We start from the raw sequence: 13,354 nt of genomic DNA on the forward strand, positions 1-13,354 counted from the left end.
TCTCTGAGGTTACCTCCCCTCAAACATAAAGAAAGGAAATTGAAGGTGATGTCGTCCACATCTAAGTTTCTGCTACTGCTGACACATCTGTGCTCACTCTAGGATGCAGCCATTGCGAAGGCGGTGTGCCGGGAAGGAGAATGGGCCCACCGGCCCTGAAGCGGCTGCAAGGGAATGGCCATGACCCCTCTGAGTCCAAAGCCAACGCCACGCCCGGAAGGGAGCAAACACGCCCTCAAACGGTGGCCCACCCTCAAGTCTCCATTGCTCAGGCCTTAGCTCCTGGTTCACGTTTCTCTCGTGGCCCTGAGCACACGTGACCATAATCATCTGCTTGTGTTCCTTGTCTCCAGCTAGATGATGAGCTCAGTGATCGGGGAGAGACCACTTGCTGGGCGGTCTTTGCATTTGCTGCAATGCGTTGTGCACAAGCAGGCCCTCACTAAATGTTTGTTGAGTGAATAATGCACATGAATAGGCACGTCTCCTACTACGAACTTAGGGAATTATATGGGTAGTGATGGCAAGGGAAACAGTGAAGCCGGAAGGCTAGGACGTTGCACTACCTACAACTGACACTAGATGGCACTCAAGCACACCAAGAAAGTGTTTCTGAGAAAGACCAGATGTGTGTTTTTTGTAGTGGGTTTTTAAGGAACGTCGTACATGTTGGCCTATAAGGACTCCCTGAGTGAAAATCTGTCTTGCACAGATGAGCCAGCCTCAGCAGGACACACTGTACTAATCAAGGTTCTCCAGAGAAATAGAATCAACAGGATATGTATACAAAGAGATTTCTTACAGGGAATTTACTCCTAGAAACATGGAGGCTGACAAGTCCAAAATCTGCAGTGTGGGCTGGCAGGCTAAAGATCCAGGAGAGCTGATGGTGCAGATGAAGTCCAAAGGCCATCTTGTGGCAATCCCTCTTACTGAAAGAGGCAGGTTTTTTTGTTCTATTCAGGCCTTCAACTGATCGGATGAGGCCCACCCACATTAGGGAGAGCAATCGGTTTTACTCAAAGTTCACCAATTTAAATGCTAATCTCATCTGGGATGCCTGGGTGGCTCAGTTGGTTAAGGGTCTGACTCTTGATTTTGGCTCAGGTTCATGAGATCAAGCCCCACATCAGGCTCTGCAAAGACAGCACAGAGCCTGCTTGGGATTCTCTCTCTCCTCTCTCTGCCCTTCCCCTACGCATGTTTTCTCTCTCTCTCTCTCTCTCTCTCTCTCTCAAAATAAATAAATAAACATTTAAAAATAAAATATAAAACAGGAGCGCCTGGGTGGCTCAGTCGGTTAAGCGTTCAATTCTTGATTTCGGCTCAGGTCATGATCTTATGGTTTGTGGGTTCACGCCCTGTGCAGGCTCTACACTGACAGTGTGGAACCTGCTTGAGATTCTCTCTCTCCCTTTCTCTCTGCCCCTCCCCTGTTCTCACTCTCAAAATAAATAAATAAACATTAAAAAAATTTTTTAAATAAAAAGATAAATGCTAATTTCATTCAAAAATACCCTCCAGTCGACACATAAAATCAATCTTTCTCCTTCTCTCTCTCTCATCCTCTCCTAACAACTGTAATGAGTGCAAAGTGCTAGAACAAAGATCTGTTTCACCCCGAAGAAATCCAAAGGCCACATCGATCAGTCAGTTCTTCCCATGTGCACCTCCCAGAAAGCAACACAGGAAACGTGACGCATGAGCCTAGTTATAAACTAAGCTTCTGAGGGCATTCTTCTAACCTACCTGGCTTAACTACACTGTTTGCAGATTTTTAGGCGATGTTTCAAAATTAGCGGATCATCCCCGAAGGCCTGTGAATTGACTGTAAGTAATTTAATTGGAGATGAGCAAGTGGGAAGACAGAGAGAGAAATTTTCCTCTCGTAGCTAACACAGCTAAAATCCCAGATAGGAAAGAGACATTAGTATATTCGCTAATTGGAGTCATGTTTACATTCCTGTTGTCAACTGGCAACATTTGCTTGTTTCAAGGAAGTCTCCCAGGGTTTTGTGTAATTGTTACAACCTCTACAGAAGGCAAGTCCTGGGTGTAGCTCCTGACTGGGCAATTTCATAAATGATCCTTGCTCAAGCAAAGCACACATTTATTTTAGCTGCTACATTATTTTCTTCCACCATAAAACAGTCCATGGCACTGCCATCAGTCGAGTTGCGGTATTCTTTCCCGTTGAGAGTAGACAACTATTCTCAGGGGGAAAAAAAAACCCTTTAATCTGTGTTTATGCATTATCATAGCATAATAAAAGACCTTTAGCATAATAAAAGTTAGCAAAATAAAAGACCTTTTGCTTAAAGCGAAATCAGTCCATTTATGACAGACTCACAAAAACTACTGAAGTATGAAAAACCATGTGTCATCATGAGATCCACTGTACTTTGCAACCCAATGTTTGAAACAAGGCTTCTGACTATGTAAGATGAATAGTGGCCAACACAGTGTCTGTGTTGGAAGAAAGCCATCGTGGCCTGGAGAGACAAAGCAGCCGAAAATGTTCTTTATTGTGGTGATGTCCTTCTACCATGGCAGGCGACCTAAGGCATAGTCTTACCAGGTGACATCCTAGTCCCCAACGGAAGGCTGAAATAACTAAGACCAATTCTAAGCAACAGTCCTCACCTTGGAGAGGCGAATGCTGTCCACTCACATATGTTCTGGGAAGCCAAAAGGATGCTCAACAGACCATACGACTCCAAGTCAAAATACTGAAGTCCAGGGGCGCCTGGGTGGCTCAGTGGGTTAAGCGTCCGACTTCAGCTCAGGTCATGATCTCACGGTCTGTGAGTTTGAGCCCTACATTGGGGCTGACAGCTCAGAGCCTGGAGCCTGCGCTTCGGATTCTGTGTCTCCCTCTCTGTCTGCCCCACCCTTGCTCATACCTGATCTCGGTCTCTCTCAAAAATAAACAAACATTAAAAAAAAGGTTTTTTTTAATAAAATAAAATACTGAAGTCCAGGCTGTAAGAATAACACAAGAGAGAGACTGAAAAGATCATACAGGAAAGGTTACAAATCATTTCCTTCCTACAGTCAAATTAGTCTCCTATATGGCTTTTCCAGAAAAAAAAAATAAAAATAATAATAATGCTGGCCATTACTAAGGTGCAAATAGGACCACTCTAGAGAGGAAAATATCCCAAGCAGGAGTAAGACCAAAAGGTGCCCTCCTCCCCCTCACTTTGGGGGATCAACAGTTCCCTGCAGGTACTCTGTAAACTTGAAGTTTAGGAGTGGGGAGGAAGGGGTCACCCGGTCAACATTTTCTTTTCCCAAAGCAGCGGTGACATTTGTCAGGAAGGCTCCCTGCGGGGGCCAAGTGAGCGGCTCTCTGGCCAGCCCTCCGCTCAACACCTGCAGCTGCTGGCCGGTCTGGCTGGGCTCCCGCTTCGTCAACCGGCAAGCCCAGGAGAGCAGGGCAGGGGCCCGGCCAGCGCCACACCCGCCCGGCCTAAACAGATGTGCTTCCTCCGCTTGTCAACATAGGAAAAAGAATGGAGTGTGAAACCCTCAGGATCTGTGAGAAACTACGTGGTCTGGGAGGAAAACCTCAGAAAACCTTTTTGATGCAAAAACCATTGTGAAATGGGTTTCGGCGAGCAGGATTCCACTTTCCCCGCTGCGCAAGGTGCTTTCTTGCAGTCAGGCAGGAACGCTGGCGTCACCATCTGATCCGGCTCGCTCCTCTTCCACAGAGTCAGGCTGGGGCGGGGAGGGCTTGCAGATGACTCTAAAAGAGAAACAGAACTAAATTCCAAGTGTCTCGACCCTTTGTTCTGACTAATTGATGATGTGATGGCAGTGGATTTTTTGCCTTTCCGGGTTCAGCTTCGCTGCCTCCCTCCAGGAGTACACAGTGAAATGTGATCGCGGCGCTGATCCCAGCCCCCCGGATGTTCTGATAGTTTCGTATTTAACTGCAAAGAAAGGGCAGCAGGCCATATGGTGTCTCTAGGCAGAGAGGGGATAAGAGCTCTTGTTGGAGATGGACAGAGAAAACGGAGGAAGCGGACAGCTTAAAATGAGCCTTGGAATCGTTTTGTCTGCTGTTGATCCTTCCTTACTGTTTAATCCTGATGAGCTAGCAGTCTGTAAACAAGACTTTCCCTTTTGCCTTGGCCACCAGGAAGCTCAGAGCTACATTCTGGGTTCAATGATAGTAGCTTTCCTTGGCCTAAGCTTTCTCTGCATGGCGTTATTGCAAATAATTTCTGGATGTAGGTAGGAAGACGGCATTTGTGATATTCTGGCTATCCGCCATCTATTCCCCTCCTTTTGTTAACTAGATACCAAATTCCCTCCAGGAAACTATGTTTCCCTAGCCCTAGCCCGTGCGCTTCGGGGAGAGGGTCCCGCCTCCATCTCAGGGGAGAGGCACATAACCTAGACACAAGCCACTCCGTTGCTCTATCCTCTATCTCCCTCTCCACACAGCATTGGGTTACAGGTGGGCAGATGAGCCGGTGAGATACCAAGGACATTTTGCCAGGAATCAGGGGACTGACGTCGTTCCCACTGGACTTGAGGTTGGAAAGACGCTAGTCTAAAGCCCTTACTGCTGTACCACAACCACAAGGGAAGCATCTGCCTGAAAATGGAGCTAAAGCTCGAGGATTCGTCCCTGCAGGACAAAGGGAGACGGGAAAGAAGGTCGAGGCTCATCCCGGTACCTGATGCTCACCGGCCCTGTCTAGGAAACAGCAGAGCCCTGTTCCGCTACAGCACGATCTGGATTTGCTGTCACAGTGGAAAGCATCCCAACTGACACAGGAGGTAGAGGCAAAAAGCCCACGCTTCGTTTTCTCTTACTGTGAGAATACTATGCGGTGGGGGCAGGAATTTTGAAAACCACAGGAAACCGTAAGAAAAAAAAAAAAATCACCCCAGATCCCACAACCTAGAGAAAACAGCAAAATGGACTTCCCAGAATTTACTTTGAAGCCAGGGGGAAGAAAACACCATTCGTGAACACCTTCAAACACGCTGTCACACTGAACCCGACAGCATCTCGCGCTATCCCATTTAAGCCACATGGAGGGAGAGTCATTATTTCATTTCTGTTCAGCTTCGGCACATAGCTCTGTCAGGCTTCTGAGTTCAACTTAAACTTTTTTATCAGCCTCCAAGTTCAAAAGGCGTTAATCTGGCCCCGCACCAAAAGCCTTTTGGCCAGAAACAGCTAAGCTGTTTGAGAGCAGCTCCGAAGGGCTGTCATCTCTCAGGAGCCACAATGGGAGCACCGTGCCCACCCTGCTGCCACCGTGGCTCTCTGCACGGGGAAGCCGGGCCCCCCACCCCCCACCCCCAGGACCGCAGGGCCCTCGCTGGCCGTCTGGGGTCCTCTGGCTCGGCGGGCAGCCACGATCAGGCAGGTGGCTTTGAATCGACGCTGCTGCAGCTGGTATCCCACGAATGCGGCCAATCATGCTTTCTGTTACTTTTCCATTACTAGAATTTTTCCAACATACAGAAAGAATACAGTATAACAAACACACACGCATCGCTTCCATTTTACAACCGTTTACGTTTTGCCAGCTTTGCTTCATTTATTTCTTTTCTTGCTGAAGTGTGCAGTTTTGAGGGGGTTTTTTAAATTTATTTTTGAGGGAGTCAGAGAGAGGGACAGAGGATCCGAAGCAAGCTCTGTGCTGAGAGCAGAGAGGGCGACGTGGGGCTCGAACTCCCAAACCGTGAGACCGTGACCTGAGCCAAAGTCGGGACGCTCAACCGACTGAGCCACCCAGGCGTCCCTGAAGTGTTTTAAGGTAAACTACAGACATATTACACGCGGATGCGTCTGACTGCTCCTTCGCAGTGCAATTTTCTCTTTTAACTTCCGATTCACATTAAATATCTAAGGAGGACAACGTAAAATGATTGCCACCATTTATAAAATACCCGCACTTCACGAAGTGCTCCATTCATTCATTCTTTCATTGGCCACTATTTATTGAGCACCTATTAGGCTGCAGTTTGAAGCCCCGGGGATACAGTGACACACAAAACCGGGGGTGGGCAGGACCCCAGCTCTCACGGATGGAGGGCTTCTTCTGTGGTGGAGATGGGCATTAAATAGATCAACAAAGTAGCGTGGAACCACAGTGATGGGGGAGGTGGTGAGGACTGACTGGATTCAGGGCCATGTAGTGTATGCAGTCAACAGGGTTTGTGGACAGACTGGATGTGAGGTGTGAGAGAAAAAGAGGGGTCAAGGATGACGGACATTTTTGGCCTGAGTGTCTGGAAGCCTGAAGGAACCATTCATTAGGATGGAGGTGACCCCAGAGACAGCGTTGCAGGATTTTTTACCTCAGTACCGGGACTCGTCGTCTTGCCCCTTCGAAGAATAAAGTGGTGAACGCAAAATGAGCGGCGGCAGACAAAAGTTCCTGAGACCGTAAGATCAGAAAGGAAGACTAGTAGGAGAGCTCTCCTGACAGAGAGGCGACATTCAAGAGTGAACGCCCGCGAGTAGAGGCAAGGTTCCCCTTCGTTCCTTCTCAGGGTCGGCCTTTACTGGCTGGAAAACGCTAGGTGTTGGGTTGTCCTTTCCTGATTGGCTCATTTCATCATACAAGGAGGGGTCCTTGTGGGCCATCCGTTTTCTGGTCTACTTATTTTTAGTCAGGGCTCTTGTCAAATTCCCGAGGGAAACCCGAGGGGGAGGAGGTGGGGTCTGTGACATTCTTGAGAGGGACCTCCTGCCTCAGGGGGTCGGCTGTGGTCAGGCTCTGCCAGCATCGTTCCAAACGCTGTGTTTTTCCCCACCCAGGGACCTCCAGTCCTAATCTTTCCCTCTCTGCCTCTTTTAGCCTATCTTTTCCTATCCTGACAGCAGATCTGGAGGGGAAGATCGCAAGTTCAGTTTGGAATGCCAAGTCTGAGAGGTCACGCAGGAAGCTGGTTCTCTTTGTCTGGAGTTTAGTGGCGACGCGGAGGCTGGAGACACGACTCTGGGGTGGTCAGCATCTACAGATCCTATCTTCAGCCCCGGGACTGCGTAAGAGCACTAAGGAGTGAGTAACTGGCAAAGACATCCAAGGACTGAGCCCTGGACACTGGGAAATAGCATCCAGCGTGGGGAGAAAGACTCCAGCATGTAGTGTCCTGAAGCCAAGAGAACAAAAGGTTTCCAGAAGGGAGCGATCGTGTCCAGTGCTGCTGATAGGCCGTCGCAGATAAAGACTGAGAACTGACCCCAGAATTCAGCACCGTGGAGGTCACCGGTTTCCTTGGCAAAAGCTGCCTGGGTGAAAGGGCCAGGACAAAAGTCTGATAGGTGGGTCATGGGAGAAGTGGAGACAGCGGCTATGAACAGCCCTTTAGAGACATTTTGCTATAACGTAAAAGTGAGCAGAAATGGGATGCCAGCTGCAGGGGGCAAAGGGTCAAGAGGTTTTGTTAAGACGGGATAAATTACACCATGTCTCTGCTACTGGAAATACCTAGCAGCGAGGGGGAGATGATGCGGAAGGCAGGATGAACGACTGCAGCAAGGCCGACCAGTGGTCCAAAGCCAATGCCCCGCCACGCCACCTCCCCACTCTGAGAGGTGCGCCCACAGTGTTGGGGGGATGGGCGTGGATACGTAGATGGTGGGTGCAGTCGGGGTTTTCATTCTGTGAGGAGACACTACCATCCTCTTTGGAAATGAATCCGAGGAAGCTCCAAGAAGTGAAGTCCTTAGTAAGTTGCAAATCTGGAACCCAAGACCCAAGTCTCTGGTTCCAAAATCTGTCCCACCACGGCTGCCCCTCTATTTTTGCACAGAACTGGGAAGTTAAGGAGTTAAAGAAACCCTCTGCCACGTTTTTTACTCTTTGCCTTTTACACAAAACATAGGTTGCTTTGAGGCACTTTGAAGCTCACATTGGAATGAGGCCTCTTTGACAAGTCAGGGATCCTTCCAACTAGTGTCCTGTATTTCGCATTCTCATTTGGCCTCCGCTCCCATGTAACATTCAAATTTATGGGGCTCTGAAACAAGAGACTTGGCAAAATGTTACCCTGGTACAATTTCCCGGATGCACTTTTATTTCCCCCTAAAAATATCCACGTTCAAGTATTTTCGCTTTGCCCTTGACATCTATGTGCACTTTGTACAGAATCTCAGCTCCGGGCTGGGGGAGGAGGGGGTCTCAGTTCCGCTCCTGAGCGCCCGGCGCGGGGACAGGGCCGCCGGCCGGAGCACCGCCACTAGATGGCGCCAGAGCCCTCCTTCGCTCTGACTCCTGCCGGCTGCGAGTTTTCCGGGGGACCGCGGTCGGGACAGGCGCCGCTCACCACCCGCCGGCCTGGTCGGGCCTGGAGGCCCCTTCCCCAACTTGGAACTGGAGAAGGGGTCAGCTCGACGCCCGCTGTCTTCTCCGTCCACTTCTGGACTTAAAGCAGACCCGGGTCGTCCGCTACCTGGCAGACGATCTCCGAGCAAACAGGGTCAGAACAGCGATGGCTGTGCAAAATTTGGATGGAATGCTGGGAGGAGGGAGGAATGTGGTTTTGTAAACATATTACCGGATACATACTTTGCTGATACTTGCCTATCAGAAAGCCTGGTCCAGTATCCAATAACTCCGCTGCCTCGAGCCCTATGCAATGGAGATTGAATTTCCATGTGGCCCAGCTGGCAGCTTTTAAAGCATTTTCAGATGAGGCATATGTATACACGCAGCTCACCTGTTACTTTTGTCTCATGGGGTCACATCACAAGGGCACAAAATATGACCCGCTTGCAGGTGCTTGAAAGAGAAGTTTGTGGCTGACAAATCCATCCCTGAAAAACTCCTGTGTGCCTCCAGGACAGCAAGTCAGGTGTCCTATCTCCACAAATGAATAATACGGTCTGTAATTAGACTAACCCAGAACCCTTTGAAAACTGGTTAGGGGAAATGTTTTTTCTTGACTTGATGAGAGCTTATTCCTCTAACTGTAGGATATCTGTCAAGTGCTTTTCAGCATGGAATGAACCACTGAAAAGTTTTTAAATCACAAACTATTTTAATCACTTTAAATCACAAATTATTTTAAACAGGTCAGGGTTTGTAAGAATTGGTTACGATGGGTGTCTTCCAAGCATACTCTGACTCTAGGGCTGGCTTAGCTGTTTCCTGAAAACATCTTTATCATGTACCTTTTTTTTTTTTTTTAAGGATCTCAGTTATAAGTAATCTCTACCCCCAGTGTGGAGTGTGGGGTTTGAACTCATAAACCTGAGATCAAGAGTCACATGCTCTACTGACTGACCCAGCCAGGCGCCCCTCCTTATCGCAGATCTTAAGTCCCTCTGAGAAGGAAGTTTGTGTATCTTTGTTTTGGGAGAGGATAGCTGTGGTAAAGGAAGAGTATAATTGAAGAGATGAACCTTTATGGTGCCAAGTATTTTGTGTTGCTCAGGACACAGGGACCTATGTCCTTTCTTTTTTTGTTTTCTCTTTTTTGAGATTGGGGGGGGGGGGTCTCATAGTCTCATAGGTTTGACTAACAGCCTTTTCTGTCAGGCTCCACAAAATTGTTTTAACTAACGTCTTTTTAATTAATTCAGTTAGCTTTTACTGAAGTGCCCGTCTCGTGCTAGAACCCAAGCTAGGCACCAGAGGTGTCGCAATGAACAGAAGTAGCAAAACAGCACGGCCGGCCGTACTAGAGCTTACCTCCTTCCAAAGGAACTTTTTAAACACACATCCTGTTGAGATGAGGACACTGTTTGCTGTCCTCAAAGCATTGTGATGTAGTGTGGCTCAGATACAAACCAGGAAGATGAGCCTGAATGCATTTTTTTTAATGTTTATTCATTTTTGAGAGAGATACAGAGCATGAGTGGGGGAGAGGCAGAGAGAGAGAGAGAGAGAGAGAGAGAGAGAGAGAGAGAGAGAGAGAATCTGAAGCAGGCTCCAGGTTCTGAGCTGTCAGCACAGAGCCTGACGTGGGGCTCAAACCCACGAACTGTGAGATTATGACCCAAGCCAAAGTGGGATGCTCAACCAAGTGAGCCACCCAAGCATCCCAAGTCTGGATGCATCCTAATCACTAACTCGGTGATGCTGAACAAATCACTGGATCCTTCCATGCCTCCCCCTGTCACTGTGTCCTTTGTTAATATCCTTACCTTCCTCAGCTTTGTGAATTCAATGATATAACACCTGAGCTGTCAAAACATTACACAGATGCAGTTTGTTTTTACAAAATACACTGTTTTTTATGTTATAACAGTACCTAAAGGGAGCATAAGATAAAGGAACATGATTACAAATGATTCTTAAAACAGAGGATATCATTAACTCTCAGCTCTTACTGCTCAGAAGCACAATCTGAGGAATCCAGAATATTCTAAATATCTGTTAAAGGATCAGAGGTGAGGAATGTGGTTAGCCCTGAAAAGGTCCCTGACCCCCTGGCAGCCAGCCTCCCTTGGAGAATAGCTTCAGGCACATCTTTTTGCATGCAAGGACCGGCAGGCCCCGACCTGTTGGATGAAAACCAACACTGGGAGCTGGAGCAGCATGGATCTGACCAAGCTGAAGGCCGCAGGGCGGGGCGGGGCGGGGCGGGGGAGGTGACACAAAAAGTCAACTGGCCTGAGGTGTCTCAGTGTGGGACTCTGTCCAAACACAGAGACATTTCAGAACGTCTTTCAGGAGGTATGATGAACGTGAGACACAGAGCTAACAGGACACTAGACGTGTCCTGAAGGAAGATGTGCTGTCTAGGTGGCCAGAGGTGTACAACGCATTCCAGACGAGTCTGTGGAACTGAGTGAATGGCTTCCCCTGGTGTTGAGATGACTTTGTGTTTTCCAGTCTCCCTGCTTCCCCCAGCATCCTGATGATGCCATCACCTAGAGGCTTCGCGAAAAATGATTTTCCCATTTTCTTAGAAAAGAGGGGGAATTAAAACTGTTTTAATTAACTAAGTACAGTCAGATCTGTAGGCCCTTTTGCAGAAGGGAAGTTACACATTACAAAAGGAAGAACATGGAAATTCTGCACATTTCCTGTTGAATGTCCCCCTTTATTCAGAAAGCAGGCTGGCCGGCCATTTTGTTTCTATTAGAGAATCAACAGAAATATACTCAACTCACAGGCCCGAATAAACGGACAACGGGTCGACAATTTCGCCACATGGAAATTACAAGTCAGAACACCTCCCTGTCCACTCACTTCCCCCTCTCCATGGACGTTTGGTGTACCTGTGTCTACTCTCAAAATCAAGGACTTTGGGTCCTGGAGCATTTGGGAAGAAATCTCAAGTTCAGCAGACAGCTGAAAGCATTAAGAGAAATATCTAGAATGCTGCTTGGTATTGTCTTTGGTAAAAAAATAAAGGAGTAAAAACCTTTTTGTAGAGGCGGCTTCTAAGCAACAGGCTTGACCAAGGGTAAACCTGAGTAAGGTCAAAGAGCCCACAGAGCTCACCGACCACCACAAGCTTCGGGCAAGCAGGCTCACTAAGTGACCCACCTCGTAATAACCATAGGCTCTAACCAACGGGCTACTTACAACCAGGCACAGTTACCAAAAAAGGGAAAATTCCATCCATTCCCATATCTCCCTCACTCCACCCTGTGACTGTGGCCCCTCACTGCCACCTTGCTGCAGACAGTCTCTTTGCTGTACTGCCCATCTTGTGGTGTATTGAATAAACTTCTATGTCCTTTGTTCTGCCTTGATGGGAGTGGGTAGAGAGAGAATCCCAAGCATCCCAAGCAGGCTCTGTCAGCACAGAGTCCAATGTGGGGCTCGAACTCATGAACTGTGAGATCGTGACCCGACCTGAGATCAAGAGTCGGGACGCTTAACCAACTGAGCCACCCAGGTGCCACCAAAATAAACTTAGAAAAAAATAATAAACCCAGTGACTTAATAAGTAGCTTTTAAAAGAGATATTATCACTCTTCACAACGATATTGTTTGTCCTTCCATGTACCTTCATGTATCATGTCAAAAAATCTTTTATATTCGTTTCATTGTGAAAAATTCCCAGCCAACTTCTGATCATATGGATTTCCATTCATTAAGTATTTACTAAGCATTTAACTACACTTTATGCTGAGAAACCCAATCATCACTAAGACATACGTATTTAGGAGTGGTCTGGTGGGTGAACGGGACGTTACTAAAAAAATTACAGTAGGTCTTGGTGAATGAGGTGGGAGAATTAGTCAAGTGTCTGATTATAAGGGCCTTGGATGCCACACGACAGGGACGTTTCAGAGCAATTCCTGGGGCAGCAGAGTGGATCAGAGTCAATGAGGCTGCACAGTAACTATAAACAAATATCCTAGAGCAGCAGTGAGGCCAGAGAAGAGTGGAATGGATCAGACACACAGAAAGAATAGGAGGGGCGAGGTTTGGTCATTAGTGTAGTGTGGTGAGTAGGTAAGAGCCAAGTGGAGGACAGCTCAGAAGGAGCCTGTGCAAGGGAATTAATTCAATTCTGTACAAGTCACGTGAGGTGCCTGCACACAGCCATGTGATGCTGAGCAAGCAGGAACCCACACCCACCCGAGCTCAGTGAGGGGACGTAGGTGCCAATGAAGCCAGAGAGCATGAAATCACCCAGGAAGAACGGAGAGATGGGAGCAATCCTAAATGAAACAGAATCTGGGAGAGGAGCAAGTTCTGGCAAAGGTACCGTCCCCACCCGGAGCCCAGCCCCCAGCCCCAGCCGCCACACGGCGCAAGCCCGAGTTCATCCCAGCCCTCCAGGTCCATGTGCTCTCCAGCCTGCCTTTCCAACACTCTGGCCCTGTTACCGGGTCCAGACTGTGACCGCAGCTTAGGAGTCATGGCATTCCTTCCTGAAGCATTAACTGTATATTAGTGACTTGGGAGGGAGCAAAGAGATTTTTATGTTAGACAATGCAAAGTTACAGAGCAGAAGACAAAAAACAAAAACAAAACTCTCATTTTTAGAAGAGAGAAGACATAATTTCAATAATGTTTTGTGCTTTCAATTCCTCAGGCTTTGTACCCTTTCAAGAAAGAAGCAACCATTCTACATGTGACATGAATTACACAGAGTGGCCATTTTGTTTTGTTTGCGCATTATGTCTTCCATCTTTGGTGAATAGTACCTACGTTTTTTTATTTTTAATGCTTATTTGTTTTTGAGAGAGAGAGAGAGAGGATCCGAAGCAGGCTCTGCACTAACAGCACATAGCCCGATGCAAGGCTTGAACTCAGGAACCATGAGGTCATGACCTACGCCCAAGTCGAACGCTTAACCAACTGAGCCACCCAGGTGGCCCAGTACCTTCATTCTTTAAAAAAAAAAAAGTCGCCCCAATTCCTTTTACCCTATCTCTCAAACAGGCAGTCAAGTAAAGTGCAAGTTA

General features: G+C 47.8%; 1 protein-coding gene across 2 annotated transcripts in view; it reads right to left on the reverse strand.

The window, feature by feature from the left end:
* Positions 1 to 2,093: 2,093 nt before the first annotated feature.
* TOMM20 (translocase of outer mitochondrial membrane 20) overlaps positions 2,094 to 13,354 on the reverse strand; it is a 34,896-nt gene continuing 23,635 nt past the window's right edge. The window contains exon 4 of one of the 2 annotated variants that reach the window (XM_053207520.1): positions 2,094 to 3,751. In XM_053207520.1, coding sequence (XP_053063495.1) covers positions 3,549 to 3,751 — 203 coding nt within the window. In that variant the 3' untranslated portion in view covers positions 2,094 to 3,548. The remainder of the gene's footprint in view (positions 3,752 to 13,354) is intronic. The other variant, XM_027047013.2, reaches the window with a different exon arrangement.

The sequence above is a fragment of the Acinonyx jubatus genome, chromosome D2 (genome assembly GCF_027475565.1).
Source record: "Acinonyx jubatus isolate Ajub_Pintada_27869175 chromosome D2, VMU_Ajub_asm_v1.0, whole genome shotgun sequence".
Lineage (NCBI taxonomy): Eukaryota > Metazoa > Chordata > Mammalia > Carnivora > Felidae > Acinonyx > Acinonyx jubatus.